Source organism: Buteo buteo, chromosome 7, assembly GCF_964188355.1.
Source record: "Buteo buteo chromosome 7, bButBut1.hap1.1, whole genome shotgun sequence".
Lineage (NCBI taxonomy): Eukaryota > Metazoa > Chordata > Aves > Accipitriformes > Accipitridae > Buteo > Buteo buteo.
In genome coordinates this window covers 47,774,543-47,790,087 of record NC_134177.1, presented here as the reverse complement: position 1 = coordinate 47,790,087, position 15,545 = coordinate 47,774,543, and the positions used below count along the sequence as shown (strand labels likewise).

The following is a 15,545-nucleotide window of genomic DNA, read 5'->3' as shown; positions in this document are numbered from 1 at the left end:
ATCTTGAACTCTGGAGGGAGACTATGAGAGCTGGAAAAATGCACAGGAAGCTGAATACTTACACAGCCCAGCCTTGAGAGCGGAACTGGTAACTTCTTGCATTATGGTTGTTTACTTACGTGTTTTACTACTACGCAGCTGGTCTTCTGACTCGCCAGCTTTCTCCCTGTTCATTGGAGCACAATGACTGAACATCCTGCTTGAGCTGAGCGATGGAACAGCTCACATATTGCTTATTACTCTCAACAGGGATTGCACCTTAATCTATGGCAGGGTACTACCTCAGATGATTATCATGGAACAGTACCCGCGAAGGATAAGAAAAGTCAGTTGCACTAGTTTTGTGCCAACGGTACTGTTCAAATGTGTATAGCCCAAAGCACTAGATACTTTCAGACACTAGGCATCAGGCCAGAAGCCATTATCAATTACAGCTGATGCTAACCAAAGGTTTCTAGGGGCTGTCGCTGCTGTATCAGCAGTTGATATCATTTCACTGTTTAGCTAGACTGAAGGCCAAAAAGTCAAAAGATGGGTCCTGTGCTTGTACTGTGCTTGTTCTTCACACATTGTTTTTTTTCTTTTGATTTAGGTTAGACTGTAGTTTAGACCCAAGAGCTTGTTTGACACTGACAGCTTGAGTACAGAGGCAAAGAAAAGATTGTTGGTTTTGAATGTGAAGTAGCAAGCTTTCATCCCTTTGCTTGGGAGCCTGTTCTGTTTGGAATGGCAAGAAATCTACCCACAGCATTCTTCATCTAGGTTTGGCTCAACAGCCGGCAGAGAAGTTAAAAACTGTCTTCTCAATGGAAGACGACAGCGAACCTGAGCAGAGCTCCTGGGCTCATCTACCTGATGTCTGCCTGAGGCATGTCTTCCATTGGTTAGATGACAGGGACAGATCTCGGGCTGCCTTGGTCTGTAAAAAATGGAGTTGTGCCATGTATTCAGGATCCCTCTGGAGAAGGAGAACCATCACATTCTATGGCCGACCATCAAGGGCACACACATTGGAGCTTCAAAGTGCACTGTGGTATGTCAAGAAATTTGGCAAGTATTTGGAGCACCTTGAGATCAAGTTATCGAATCCTTACAATACTGCCTTTACCCAAAAGTTTCAAGTCACTATGAAAGGTCTTCTTTCACACCTGGGTAAGTGTAACAGTCACCTAGTATCCCTGAGCATCAAGTACCTGGAATTAGACCGCTTGATCTGGAAAAACACAGTCAGGGCTCAGTTTATCAAGAACTTAGCTACCTTCCTGAAAAAAATGAGCAAACAGCTTGATTATCTCAACTTAAAAGGTGCGGGAGTAACCTTGGAAGAAGGCTGTGAGCTTCTGAATTCTCTGAGCTGCTTGACAAATAAAAGCTTTGTATCTGAAATCAATATTGAGGATTTCTTCAGTCTCCACCCTCCTGTCTACAGCAGCACCTTGTTTCACCAAGCTATGTCCAAGTTCCGCAGCCTGGTCATCCTGTCTTTAAATTATAACTGCATCTCTGATGAACTGCTGGACATCCTGCAGAAGCACAGTGCTCATTCCCTGTGTACCTTGAATATCAAATGTCGTATCCATGATCCTCATGGGCAAGTGGTCTGGGGAATGTCATGGGCAAACTTAGCCAAGAGAGCCCCAAAACTAAATGTGAACTTCTTCTTTGAAAGAGTCATGAAGCATGATCACCTAGCCAGGATCCTGCTAGTGGAGATCCCAGTCAGGAGCATCAGTCTACGGAGCTGCTATTTCAGTGACCCAGACTGGACAATGAGACCTACCCTCACCAACCTCCTCCCAGCCTACTGGCATGTTCTGCAGGTAAGGGAAACAATAGTGACATCTTACTGCAGTATCACAAAGCTAAGTAATCATACAGGCCTTCTGCATAACAGCAGTCATCAATTAGAATTCCTGACCAATTCAGCTTTATGTTCAGAGGGTAATTTTCATAAAACCGAGCCATTCCAGTGCTCCAGCTATAGTCTAGTTCAGGTAATTATCGTTGTCCAGTTACAATCTCCATTATGCTAGTCCCCACTGTCAGGCTGATGTCAGGTTGCCCTCATAAAAAGCTAAACCACACAACATACTGGTGGTTGTGATGTCAGCTGTGAGCAAAAAGAACCTTTCAGGGAGAAAAATGTAATTTTTGTAAGAGAGCTTTAGGCTTATTCCGGCTAGATGCCTTCATGTTTAGTAACTGGTAAGATTCTTATCCTTTCTGATCTTTCTGAACCCCACCCTTTTGCAGGGAAATCTGCATATGAGGAAAATAGTCTGTATATCTTGTTTGCTTACAGAGCTGTAACTTGCATCAACCTACACTGATGGTTTTGCTCCATTTTGGCAATGCACAAATGTCTACAGGATATGTAAATTAACTGGTGCCCATGTCAAAGCACTTTGGTGTCACCAAGGATGTGTCACGAAAGGTGTGCAACAGCTGACCCATGTAAATGAGCATGAGGTCTTTGCATGACTGAGGGAACCACACAGCCTTATACCTGACGGTTGCTGACAGCTTTCTTTAAGTTCTTTTGCATTGCAGGGTTTCCAGTAAACACCAGAGATCTGTAAAGCTTTCTAGAAATTGTCTTCAGATCTATTCTCATATCTGGGATAATTTCCAATATATCAAATAAGACCATGGCATGAGCTGCAGGTGCAGCATCTTCTAATGGTAATAGAAGTTGTGCATCTCTTAGGATGGTATGTAACACACAAGGGACACCCTTCCCATCTTAACAGGACAGTGGAGATTACTGTAGCATATACATGTTGTCATAACATAAAATCGTTTCTCTGCAAATGTCAAGGTACAAAATTGATCTGCTGACAGTCACTTCTTTTGGTAAAATTGGGAAACTCTTGTTTACTGAATTCTAGTTACTGCACTCACAAGCTCTGTTCAGTAGTACTAAGAGTGTTCATTCTTTTTCAAGAAATTAACACTTGAACTAAACAACGACCATGAGCTGCTGGATGATGAGCTGCTACAGCTCATCTTATCATGCAAGAGGTTGTTATTTCTGAAAGTCTGGGCATTTCTAAGTGTCACCTTTATGGAGAGGCTGCTACAAAACCGTGCAGAAAGGAAATGCATTTTGACTACCATAAAGGTAAGACTTTGTGCTTCAAAACTCCCATTCCCTTCCTCTCTCCAATACCCAGAGAAAGGCAAGGTCCCCAAGCCCATAGAAAGGTCACTTATGAAACTGTTAACATAACTACCTTCCCTTCCCTAATGTTTTAGCATTATAACAAGCTTGAGAACCACTCACAGAAATGGGTCTTTCTAACCTACTTAGCCATGTACAGAATACTATAGTAGTTTAATAACAAGCCCCAACAATTCCACAAGTCCTTCCTAGACTGGGGTTCCCTCTGTCACCTCTAGTTCAAGCTAGGGCTTCTCAGTCACCTCCCAAGTCCAGTGCTTACATCTATGTTTAAATTGAGACAAGTGGGTTGAATCCCACTAAACTGTGAAAAGATGTAAACACACCTCACTCTTTAGGGGTGCTGTGTTGAACTGGGGCCAGACTACAATTGCAGCTGGTGTAAACCATGTTGTCATGCTACTTTGCGTGCTAGATTCTGAATTCAGTAGATCCTCCCAGATCTGTGCAGATCCCAGGGATGCATCAGTTCTGGGGGTAAAAGGAACCTTGATCTTCCCACAAATTCTTTGGCAGGAGATGATGTTTTCAGTGAATTTGGAGTAAAAACACAGTTAAACCTCAAGATTTTACTCAAAACCAAGGAGTTTGGCTTCTCTAGATTCCTCATTAGTCACAGAGGCTTCTTGTTGTCACAAGCTTTAACGGGCTGAGCCTGCTCCATGTATCTGAGAGATATGACTGTCATTCATGCATACAGGTCAGGATTTACATAGCCCGACAACAGAGCAGTGAGGAGGATCGGCTGTTGTACGATATTTACAGGAAGTTCAAATACCTGATTGACTCAGAGCTGAATTATTTTGTCATCACCTACCCAATGGTGTAAACCATAGGGAGAGAGAAGAACACCCCGTGACATCTGCAAGCAATGAATGGATCCTTTGGAAGGCATTAGTAAGAGAGTTGACAGCAGTGCCTCTGAAAGGGAAGATACCATTACAGCAAGAGAGAGGCAAGGGACAATTTTACACTCCATGCATTAAAATGTTGGACTTGGGAACCGGCCTCCTATGTCTCCAGTATCATTTATTCTTGCGCATGCTTTGTTTTTCCTCGCCAGAACCAAAAGAAGCAGTGAGCCCTTTTCCACCTTTACAGGCATCTCTAGTAAAAATAAGGCCCTCCTCTTTTTTCAGTACTTCACATTGTAGAGCTTCAAACACCTTACCAATGAAGCCCATCTCATTTTACAAATAGGGAATGGGGTCAGACATGGGGTGAGGAAGCGATTATCCCAAAGTCAGCCTTGGCTTGATCTTGACTCTGATGGAATCATCAGATGCGCTATCCAGTGTAGCACTAGTCCCTATCTCCTGTTAAGTTTGATATACACCTTGTGCCTAGTTCTTACTTAAGAGCAGCTGTTAAGAACAAAACATACCATGGCTAGTGCTGAGTCACCCCTCCCACTTGCCCAGCTTTCCAACAAGTGACTTATGAGGAGACTTCTGCTCTAGCTTCCACAGCTTCTAGAACTTTCAATAGCAAAAGATAACATTGGTTGCACGCAAGATAAATAACATGGAAGAAGGGACATTTCTTATTATGGAATCTTATTGCCAAGTGGGAGGTTTCATCAGGCATTCTAGAGCCTAGACAGCTGTGAAACAGAGAGCTGTAAGTACTAGGTTTGTTTTAATTACCTTGCACAACTAGAACCAGGACAGCATTGAGCCAAGCCAATAAATCTGGAGGTTTGTCAATAAAATTTCAGCAGGAGCTGGCTCTTTGGAGCACACACAATCTGCCAGTATGATGGCTTCAGAAGCTGTTAATGTAAAGAGACTCTCTCATTTGCATGCAGAGCACTTCATCAATGTACAATGTATTCTCCTTGAGCTGGATCTCCTCCTCCAAGGAAAGCTGTCGGCGTCTCAGACCTTTTAGCTCTGTTTCAGCCTGTGCCAGCGTGTCCTTTAATCTAAAGGGAAAATAAACACAGACATTAGTTGAAAACATGTGGATAGTTTTTTTTCACACGGGATAAAAATTCTGAGTGAAAAAATAGATGGAAGGGGATTCACAGAGAGACAATATCCATGCAGCTTCCCTTAAAGTGTCCTGCCCTTAAGGGAAAAGCAATTCCCAACCTTTCAGGGAGAAGAGCTGGGACCTGATGTTACTTTGACTCGTTACATTAACCCAGTAATCTATACCACAGATTTTCCCCTCTTTCATCACTTCCACTTGCCTTTGAATATTTTTTGTAATCTCTTGAACTTCACTAATCAGCCTGTATTGCACTGTGTCATAACACAATTCCACATTGGGGCGATGGTTTCTTGCTTCCAAGCGGGTTTGAGCCACTTTAACAGGTCCTTCTTTATCAGCAATTGCTTTCCTTAAGGCTGCAATGTTCTTCTCCTGTGAGGCAGTCTCATTCATCACCTTAACAAATCCAACAGAAGGAAGTGCTGCACACTGTCTCTTAAAATGGGTGAAATCATCAACATCTTTAACAGTTATAGTAATAAGAATCACAGTAACACTCATTATGTTAAGAGGTTATTTAATCAAGGGATAGTTTACAAAGATCAGCCAAGATTATGATTCCTTCATTGGAAAGCAGGTGACACTGTTCTGAGTGAAACTGGAGATTTACACTCAGCAATTAATTTTTAATATTAACACTCAGGTTTCATGTACCAAATTTCAAGCACATTGACCATGATTTTATAAGTTATTAGGCTCTTATATCACAATCATGAAAATTCTATAGGAGCCCCACATAACTAAAAAGTCACGAGAGAAATCCTGACCTAACTGATGTCTACAGCAAAACTTATTGAGTGCATGACTCCAGAAATTCACCTCTGTGGTGGTGCACACAGAGCTGAGAAAATAAAATCTAAGACAACTTTTATAGGAGGGAGGAAAAAAAAAAAGAAAATGTAGCAGGGATTGCCTGTATTGCAAAAACAAAATTCTTAAAGCAAAGTAGCTCAAGCCACTGGATTGAGAAAATGGGTAGATAACCCAAGCCCATCGTTTCCACTTTTTCACTGACTGTCCCCTACCACTTACCATTGCAAGGAGTGTCTCTAGCTTGTGCTTAGCATCCTTGACTTCCATCACCCTATTTCTAAACGCGACATTCACCATCTCACATTGCTTGCGCATGTCATTCACTGTCTGTGAGAGGATGCTATCAATCAGCGCCCTCAGTGCCAAAGAATTGTTTCTCTGCTTGTCAGCCTTTTCAACGTTTATATTTGAGAAATCTATCCAGTCTTCAGGGCTAACAAAACTGAAAGAGATGAAAAATATAAGGTCATCAACTGGCATCATCAGGCCCTCCGTGACTTCATAAATCTATAATTACTCCACAAAACCAAGAATAAAGAAGTACTATCAACTGCATGTCCCAGTGAGTGCTAGTTATGCTGGGAATTCTACAGATACAAAATAAAGACCCACTCTGTTGCAAACATTTCAGAACGAAGTAGACAAGGGTAGGATGGAAATGAATTTGCTGAAGTCACAGAGCAACATGGTTATGACTTCTCTTTCTCTGATAAAGGATTAAGTTGTTGTGGGTGAAAAACAGGTAATAACCAGTATTTCTTAGAACACCTTTCATTAAGCAAGCTGTTATTACCAATATAATTCAGCTGTTACTATTAATAGCCGGTAACTATTCACACAAAACATTCACTTATTCTCTCACACAGTTCACCGCCTATAAGACAGTCACTTATAGTACCTGCTTGGAGCAGTATTTGGGAAGCCAACCCTCCAACTGTATCCCCAGAATTCAAGGGTAATACTTGTGCACCAGTGGCTTGCAGGCAGGTGTTTGGAAAGTTCCTCAGAGGGTTGTTTCATTGGATGGATATATAAAGCTGTAATTGTCATTTGCATATAGCAGCCAACACCATTCTGGGTGTGGTCTGAGTTATACAACCTGTTGATGCACACTAATGTGCTAGCAGCAAGTCAGTCTCTTGGTGTTACAAGTTGTCAATTCTCGCAGAGCCAACAGTGTCCTTGTGAGACCGCCTCTCTCATACACACTGCTTTCTCAGTATGTTTCCTCTTTTCAGCCTGTTTTTCTGTGGTAGCTATTTCTCCATCTAAACCATTCACACTAACAAACCCACACAGAAAGGGTGCATTTGACAGGTAAATAACTGAGTCAGAAACTGACTCTGCACCGCATGCATCCCAGTCCAGTGTTCTCCCCACTAGGACACCCTGGGAGAGGAGAGGAAGTTAGATTAGTAAATCTATTCTGGGTTTAATTAATGTGTGAAATTTTTCCTTAGCTAACTGCAAGCCTCAAAAACTTTCAGTAAACGGCAGTTCACTGGGAACATGATTATTGTGGCTTATTTCACAGACATATTACACAAATACTAAAGTGATGGACAGAAGTATAAAAAAAACTATAACAGAGATGATGGATAGATATAGTCTGTTTCATACAAAGTTACTTTAATCTTGCTATTACTGGAACAGCTCATACTAGCCGTATAATTATCATATGTTAATTACACTAAATAACCACTTACTTTCCTTCTGTTTTCACTGCATTATCAGCATATCTGATATCAGGAGTGTTGTTTGTCAGGCTGGCACAGTAATCATCAATCATCAAAGCTGTGAACTTGTCCTTCAGATCCATTTCCAGGTTGTATTTTGTTGAACGGTTTAGTCTAGGAGGAGAAACAACTGGACTCTAAGCCAGAGTGTAGACACTCACAGGTATTCCTAGCACGCATGCGTACACACATTAGGTAATACAATTAGTTGCAAAGTCCCAACATCTAGAGCATGAAGCTGCCTCCATATAAGCAATTCCCACTGGAATTAAAGGCACAGGACTTGATCATGAGAAGACCAGGGATCATGTGCAAGTACTTTTGAGTTCTAACAAACAGAACTTCTCACCATTACTGATCGAATAGTATGAATTAGGACTGACCTCGTGTAACTGTTAAGCACTGAAGATAACTTTGGACCTGTGCTCAGCCTAACCCTACAACTTCTCAGAATTAAGGCTGTCCTACTTTTCAGCTAATCAGTGTTCAGTTACGCTCTTTGCCTCTGCACCTGATTTGCTCATTGGTTTGTTCCAATGTACGTCCAAGCAAAGCAATAACCCCCTGGAGGACTTCAGCTTCCTTCACCAGTTCCTGTTCCACTTCATCATGCACCAAGTCAATCCCAGCTCGCCTCTGCCTAAACAAAAAGAGGAAAAGCCATCAGCCACATTGTTCAAATGCCTGCAGCTAACAGAATGTGATGAAGCCCAGCTTTCCAAATTGAAGGCTTTTCCTTGTGACACAGGAAATTTTTCCTTTATGGCCTTGATTCCCCAGTGTTACAACACCTAAATCAAACTGTGACTCCCACTGCAAAGACAGGCAGGCCCTTAGTTTGCAGCCCTTTTTTATTATTTGTTAAATATTCATTACCTAGATTTTTTTTTCTCTCCCTGAATGCTTTTCTTCTTAATCATCTCACCTGTTCAGGAGACACTTTTGTGCAATGACGAGTGGCTCTTTGCAGCTCTCCAAGGATTTCTCCAGCCTAGTCTTGAAAGTCAACAGCACCTCTGTCTCATGAACAATTTGTTCAAGTTTGTTATCTAATTCTTGCCTCCAGAATTTTATTTCTTCCTGTCTCTGTTCTGCAGAATGAAAATTGCAAACAGGTATTAATACAAGCCCATCTTATGTGCCAAAGCGCTGTGGGTCAGATGTTAGATATGGCTAAAAATAGACTTATTCCATAGTGGAGTGCATGTAGTGCTGATGCATGGAGACAGTTTTGCAACCCTGTGTCAGGAGGTTTGGTTGCAACAGCTTTCTTTGTGTTTTGGAGAAGTAATTTATTTGTTACAAAATAAAGAATCTGCCTCAAAATATTTTTTAAAATATTTTTAATTTTTCCATGAGATCAGAGAGCATGGCATTGCCATATATTCCTATTCACTATCAACCAGTTTTCTAAGTCCATCTTAAACATAGAGCTCAAATAACACATCTTGACACTTGAAGAACACATGGGATTACCTATTTTCTTGTTGACATCACTTTGGGTTTTCTGAGTTGACTTTTCTATTTCATCCAGCAGCCTCCGACTCTCAGCTATCGTGCGCTCTGACCTGGATTTCTGAGACTCTGTACTGGCACACTGCATCTTGTTTGCAATGTCCCATTCTGTGGGAAGAAACTTGGGTGGAGCTTGCAATAGTCTGGCCATTGTTTTTTGGAAAGTTTCTGGATAGAACGCAGGTCAGTTCTTGGAATGTGGAACCTGAAAACAGGAATAGCATTATATTTGGCCGCAAGAAGGTGAGAAGACAGGGCCATGAGGGTGAGAAAAAGTCTTGTCCCTTTCACCTGTAAAATGACACAGATATGAAAAGAAAAGACTTCTTACTCAAGACTCCCCAAGACTTTGCTAAGGTGTGGGGGAGAGTTTGGAGTGGGAAAATGAAGAAACAGAAGAATTTGGGAATGGAAGCTAGGAGGAGAGAGAGTAAGGAGCTTGAAAGTGGAACTGAGAGATGGCCTGTTCTGCGATAGGAGGGAGAAGAAAAGGGAAAGAAAAGGAGACCTGTGAGGAAGGATGGAACTACTAAATGGACAATCACAGAAAACTGAGAAAAAGTGAACAGATATAAAAGATAAATAGTCTCCTACAGGTTGGAGAAGTAAACACCTTTTATGAACATGGCTGGAGAGGTAGATGAACTCTAGGCTGTAGAAAAGAAATGTAATGGCCCTTAGAAAAAAACAAAAAAAAGAGAAAACAGGTCCTGAAAAGCTGAAGGTGGAAATACAGCAGGTAAATGAGGAAAAGGAAACACCTAGGAAGGGCTGAAGCAGAACAAAGCATACTGGGGACGCTGGCTTAATGCAGGGTGAAACCGATGCCCAAAATATATGCAAAGTCACGGCAGTTTGATTATCAATTATTCTCTTCTTGCACTGTGCTCATCCAGTGTTCCTGAGACAGCTCCTCACCCCAAATGCACACAGCTGCTCCTCAGCAACACACAGCTTTGCCCACACTCCAGCACAGGTACCCCCAAAACGATCCCCCTTCTCCCTCACACATCCCTTGGCTGATACTGCTCCCGGCCTGGACCGCTCCCAGGGTCAAACCCTGGCTAAGTGCCACATCCTCGGTTCCCCTTCGCTGGGGCGGGGGGTGGTGTTTGCTCCCAACCTCAATCTCCACAGCAGCAGCACATAGTTTCTTTCTAAATGTGCAACTAAATATTCCAGGAGGTGGCTCCGAACAGCCTGGAAGGTAAACAAACAGGTTGCTGTGGGAACAGCAACACTACCTCTAGCAACCTCCTGCTCTTGCACCACCGGCTGGAAGAAGCACAGGACGCACAAGCCAGTGGTGCTTCCTTTCACCAATTCCCGGTTAACATCTGTGTGGAAATAAAAACGTGTTCTTTGTACATTAATTGAGATAGTTCCCACAGCGTCAGACAGCAATTTTTGATCGATTTATTGCAGAAGTGCATAAAGATTGTGAAAGCAAATGAAAGGCATGTTAAGTACCTAGGTATCTAAAAAGTCAGTCATAAAATATCCTTAGCAGTATGCTGCATCTTTGTGGCAACTATATTCTTTCCTGGGACAAAAGAGATTGGGAGCCAGACAGAAGAAATGAAGGAGACAAAAGAGCATTACATCAGATGGTACAGTAATGCCCCCTCCGTATAGCCCTGATGTAGTTTAGATCAGAGCAGGGTTTCTCAGAGTTCCCAACAAGATTCAAAGAGATTGCAAAGTGATAAAGAAGCAAGTAGCATTGGTCAAAAGAAGTTAAGCTGGTCCAAGACAGAACAGTGGGAAGCAACTGCAATTGTTGGCTGCAAATACAGTGCAGTGACAGCTAGAAAACTGCTAATGATCTTTAATTTCAAACAGTAGCTAAATTCTCTCAGTGATCATTAAAACTGGTAACTACAGTGCCTCTCATGGCAGTTACTGTGTAAGCAGAAATCTGCACATACTCCAGAGGAGCAAAAAAAGGGGTTTCTGCTGAAGAAACACCATCTTATAGAAAAAAACAGCTATTTCAGTTAGCCAAAGAAAAATACAGGCATCGGAAGACAGGGTTGACATTAGAACTGAAGCCATTAGCCTGAGAGGAGAAGGACCTAGAGATTCAAGAAGCAGCAGAGAATGGGGTGCAAGGCAAGCAAGGAAAATGAACAATATATGCTAACTGATGCAGGAGGATGGAAAGCTGTGGTCACAGACACTCAGCATGCTCCTGATTCACGAGGCAAAGCAAAACTATGACTAGGCTGAACACTGATCAGAATCAATTACACAGACCACTACTGAGGCAGACCTGTAAATCAATTTATATGGTACTGCACACATGAAGTCCACAACTATTTGTCCAAGACAGCAATGCTTCTCTGAGCCGTCCCTTGATTTCTACATTCTGCCACAACCCCCCCCACCTCTTGGTCTAGATATACTTTTTTTATAACAGATAACGTGTTAAAATGAGTTAGTTGAAAGCAGTAATTTTTGTGACATGAACAGCTGGAGCAGTAACTGGAGCCATTTCCATAGTAAGTGAAAGGTTTCCCATGATTTAAGTAGATCTGAACTCAAAGCTAGTTTGAACAGAGGTTGACTTTGGCCAGTGTGAGTCACAGAATATGTATCAGGCTGCATACTAGTCGTCTTGCACAAAATTTTATCATCTGTACTCTCAGTAACGTTCCAAGGCTTTTAGAAGTACGAGCAAATTAAAGAGAGATGACAAACTGGTTCACAACAAACTGAAATGCCGTGGTATCTGAACAGCAGTTGAGAACAATGAATGTCTTACGTTTCTGAAGACGCGCTCAGTCACTTTGAAAGCTGAGGACTCCCTGGGCGATGGTCCTCTCCTCCAAGGCGTTACTGCAAGACCTGTGGGACTTTGCGCAGTTTTGGTCTGAAAGCCCAGCACCTGATGCTGTCCCAACCCAACTTGCGAGTGGCACCATCACAAAGTAATTCATTTGTAGCTACCGACCCTAAATCTGTCCTTGTTCGCTTGCCGTAAAAGATTATACCCTTTTAAACTGTTAATACGAGATTTACAACCGATCTTCCCATATGAATCGTACAACATAAGAAAGTTTTGGTTTTACCTCACGTCTCAGGTGGCTTTCGGGCTTAAATCATTGCAGACTTCCCGAAGCTGACAGCAGTCCTGCTCGTCAAATAAGAGAGGTCAAATCGACTCAGCCACTAGGACGACTTGGAAAGGAATGAAAAGGAAAAGGCTTGTTAATTCCCGAAAACCTCCAGCAATCCGCGGGGGCAGAAGACGGCCGCGGCCCAGGCCGCGCCCCGCCCGGCCCCGCCCCGCCCGCGCGCGGCCACGGCCTGCTCCCGCCCCGCCCCGCCGCCCCAGCCAATCGGCTGTCCGCGCTGCCGCACGCCGCGCGCTTCCCGCCAACGGTCGCAGGCCCGCGCGCCCGGCGGCGGCGGCGGCGTGGCGCGAGCCGCACCGTCCCCATGGGCGAGTGAAGAATTGCGGAATGTTTCTGCTGGGTGTGCGGCAACGTGCATCGCCGGTCCCACACCGCGCGTAAAAACACAGCGACGGCGGGATGAAAAGGCGAATCCTCCTCGGTGTGGGAGCCCCGGTAAGCTAACACCGACTTCTGCACTGCTGAAATGCTCCCCACCTACCACATCCCGTACTAACGCCTTTATAGAGGATTTGACAAAGCAGCAGTTCCTCACCTTGGTGAATTGTGTCTGGATGTAGGCACTGGGTTCGTTATTTACGAAGAAGTAGCCAAAGTCTTCAGAGTCTGGAAAAACACGTTTTCTGTGGAGGAATCTAAACAACCGGCATTAATGAGACTAGATCTAAATTAAATGTGTTGCCACGTTCCTTCCTAGGCGCATTAAAAATGCCACAGATTGTCTCATTCTTCAGAGGATTAAACTGTCAACCGAACTGCTGTGACAGTGCGTTGCAGTGGGAGAAGTCTCTAGGTTGAGCTGATACTGCAGCATTGTTAACTGCTTGCTTTCAGTGTTGCTGAAGTTGCAAAGCAGACTAACCTAACGGGTCTGAACTCTGGTGTTCTGCTAGCATCCGGAATAATCTCCTATGAGGAAAGGCTGAAGAGTTGTTCAGCCTGGAGAAGAGAAGGCTCTGGGGACACCTTAGTGCAGCCTTTCAGTAGTTAAAGGTGGCTTGTAAGAAAGATGGCAACAAACTTTTTAGTAGGGCCTGTTGCGATAGGACGAGGGGTAATGGTTTTAAACTAAAAGAGGGTAGATTTAGACGAGATGTAAGGAAGAAATTTTTTATGCTGAGGGTGGTGAAACACTGGCACAGGTTGCCCCAAGAGGGGGTAGATGCCCCCATCCCTGGAAACATTCCAGGCCAGGTTGGACCCGGCTCTGAGGAACCTGATCTGGTTGAAGATGTCCCTGCTCATTGCAGGGGGCTTGGACTAGATGACATTTAAAGGTCCCTTCCCACCCAAACTGTTCTGTGAGTCTGTGTTAACTCCACTGAGGTTCCATCTAGACATAGAGCTATTTTAGCATAAGCAGAAGTGGCTTTTAAGTGCACTTTACATAAAGCAATGCCAACTTCTATTTTGGACACTTTATCTCTGTGAGCCAGGCCAGGTTTAAATTAATTACACAGACTGAAGCATATGGGCTAGTGTTATACCTAATTACATGTATCCGAGTTTGCACTGGTTTGAGCATATGCTTAGATTAAACACTTTATTGGAAACATCACACAAAGGGAGAAGTGATGAAAGGCATCTATCCAATTACTGTACTTTCAAGGAAGAGGACTTCCCTGCTATATGCCAACATAATTTTAAGAAGTAGGCGATGTCTCTGCTGAGATTATTTTGAAAATTTGCACAGAACAAATTCATCGAGCCTTTACAAGTAGTATCAAGTTGCCAATAAACCACCTTAGTACGGAATTTTAGATACAGTGCAGAAACATTAGAAAAGCCAGGAAACAGTCCATCTGTGTAAAACATGTACTATGCCAACTTAATATATTGTTCTTTTTATCACTTATGCTAAACACATTTACTGTCATATACACACACACACTCTGCATTTTCTTTTAAACTAAAAATACTAAAACATCCAGCAGGGCATATACATTACATACTTTAATTCAATTTAATCATGCAATCGAATAGTCAAATAGTCATATAGATCAGCACAAAGCTGTAGGTTTTTCTAAAGTTATGTCATAGCACCATCTCCCTCATCTTCTTACATGCGAACCACCAGCAGTTAAAATCAGCTTATAGTCTTTCACCCTGCTGCAGTCAGTCTGCTGGCAAGTACCAGCTATCTTTACCATTACTTCTCTGAAGTGGGACAACTTCAGAAAACCTGTACAAATAGCTTCTGGGTAGCTGTGAAAACAAGCTACACTGTAGAATTGTGAATCTGGTGAATCTGCAATAATTTTACTGTCTAAAACTTCCTTTATATAATTATTTGTTACTAGGCCAAAATTGGCCAAGCACTTACCTGTGTCTTTAGCACTCACATCACACAGGAGAATCATCCATGACCTGGGACTGTAAAGGAACGTGACATATAAAGCCAGTATTGCCCCTCTTGTTGTAGCTACAATGGAACTTGGCTCTGCTAGTCAATGAAAAATGTTCTGCTGTAAGAATGTAAGTATGTGTATCACATGTGCCAGTTGTGGACAGATTCCTCATTATGCTTACTCTAATCACTTCTCCAAAACACAAGTGCAGTCTGTTTATCCTTACGGTGCATTTGGTGGAGCAACAGCTGCACACTTACTCCTCAGAATTATGGTCATTCAAGATGAAGTAAAAAAACTGAAGACAATGGCAGTCATATGACGAATAACGAACAGCCCACCCAACCTCTGTCCACTTGCATTAAAGCTGTGAGATTAGCAATACCAAGGATACTGCTAGTTTGATCAAATATCTTTCAGATACTTTGTATTAAGATGTGTATTTAAAAGTCTTTCAAACTGTTTCCATAGTGTCACAGCAACAGCCTAGCTACACTTCAAATAGAACTTGAGGATCCAGACCTTCAGCAGTTAACTTATACGTTACCTTTGTACACTTTTGGTGTTCGGGTTTTTTTTCTGAGACTGCTAACAAAGTGGTTGCTTGACTTATGGTTTCTTAGGTAAACTTCACTAGAAAGGGCGGCTGAACTAAAATCCTACTGCAAATGCCACTGAAGTTCTGTACTTTTTAAAACTGAAATTCAGAGTGCACAGCATGACGGCTAAAACAAAAATCTAAGCAAAACCTCTGGGTTCTTTTCACAGATTTTACTTTGTTATCTGTCACCTCATTCTAAAAAGAAGCAGTAAATCTGAA

General features: G+C 42.7%; 2 protein-coding genes across 6 annotated transcripts; one reads left to right on the top strand and one right to left on the bottom strand.

The window, feature by feature from the left end:
* The first annotated feature begins 669 nt into the window (after nucleotides 1–669).
* On the top strand, nucleotides 670–4,182 carry FBXO39 (F-box protein 39). Its single transcript, XM_075033139.1, has 3 exons — nucleotides 670–1,820; nucleotides 2,945–3,121; nucleotides 3,882–4,182. The coding sequence occupies exons 1-3, from the start codon at nucleotides 807–809 to the stop codon at nucleotides 4,008–4,010; spliced, it is 1,320 nt and encodes a 439-aa protein (XP_074889240.1). The 5' UTR covers nucleotides 670–806; the 3' UTR covers nucleotides 4,011–4,182.
* A 618-nt stretch (nucleotides 4,183–4,800) lies between these two features.
* On the bottom strand, nucleotides 4,801–12,530 carry TEKT1 (tektin 1). Of its 5 annotated transcripts, none has more exons than XM_075033130.1 (8): nucleotides 12,312–12,530; nucleotides 9,202–9,445; nucleotides 8,651–8,816; nucleotides 8,237–8,365; nucleotides 7,696–7,839; nucleotides 6,209–6,431; nucleotides 5,376–5,611; nucleotides 4,801–5,105 (listed from the first exon to the last, which is right to left on the bottom strand). In XM_075033130.1, exons 2-8 carry the CDS (start codon nucleotides 9,389–9,391, stop codon nucleotides 4,946–4,948), a joined length of 1,248 nt encoding a protein of 415 aa, XP_074889231.1. In that variant the 5' UTR covers nucleotides 9,392–9,445; nucleotides 12,312–12,530; the 3' UTR covers nucleotides 4,801–4,945. The 5 variants fall into 5 exon arrangements, with proteins under 5 accessions (XP_074889231.1, XP_074889234.1, XP_074889235.1 ...); XM_075033133.1 differs by having other exon boundaries at nucleotides 5,376–5,572; XM_075033134.1 differs by having other exon boundaries at nucleotides 9,202–9,348; nucleotides 12,312–12,525.
* Between the last annotated feature and the right edge of the window lie 3,015 nt (nucleotides 12,531–15,545).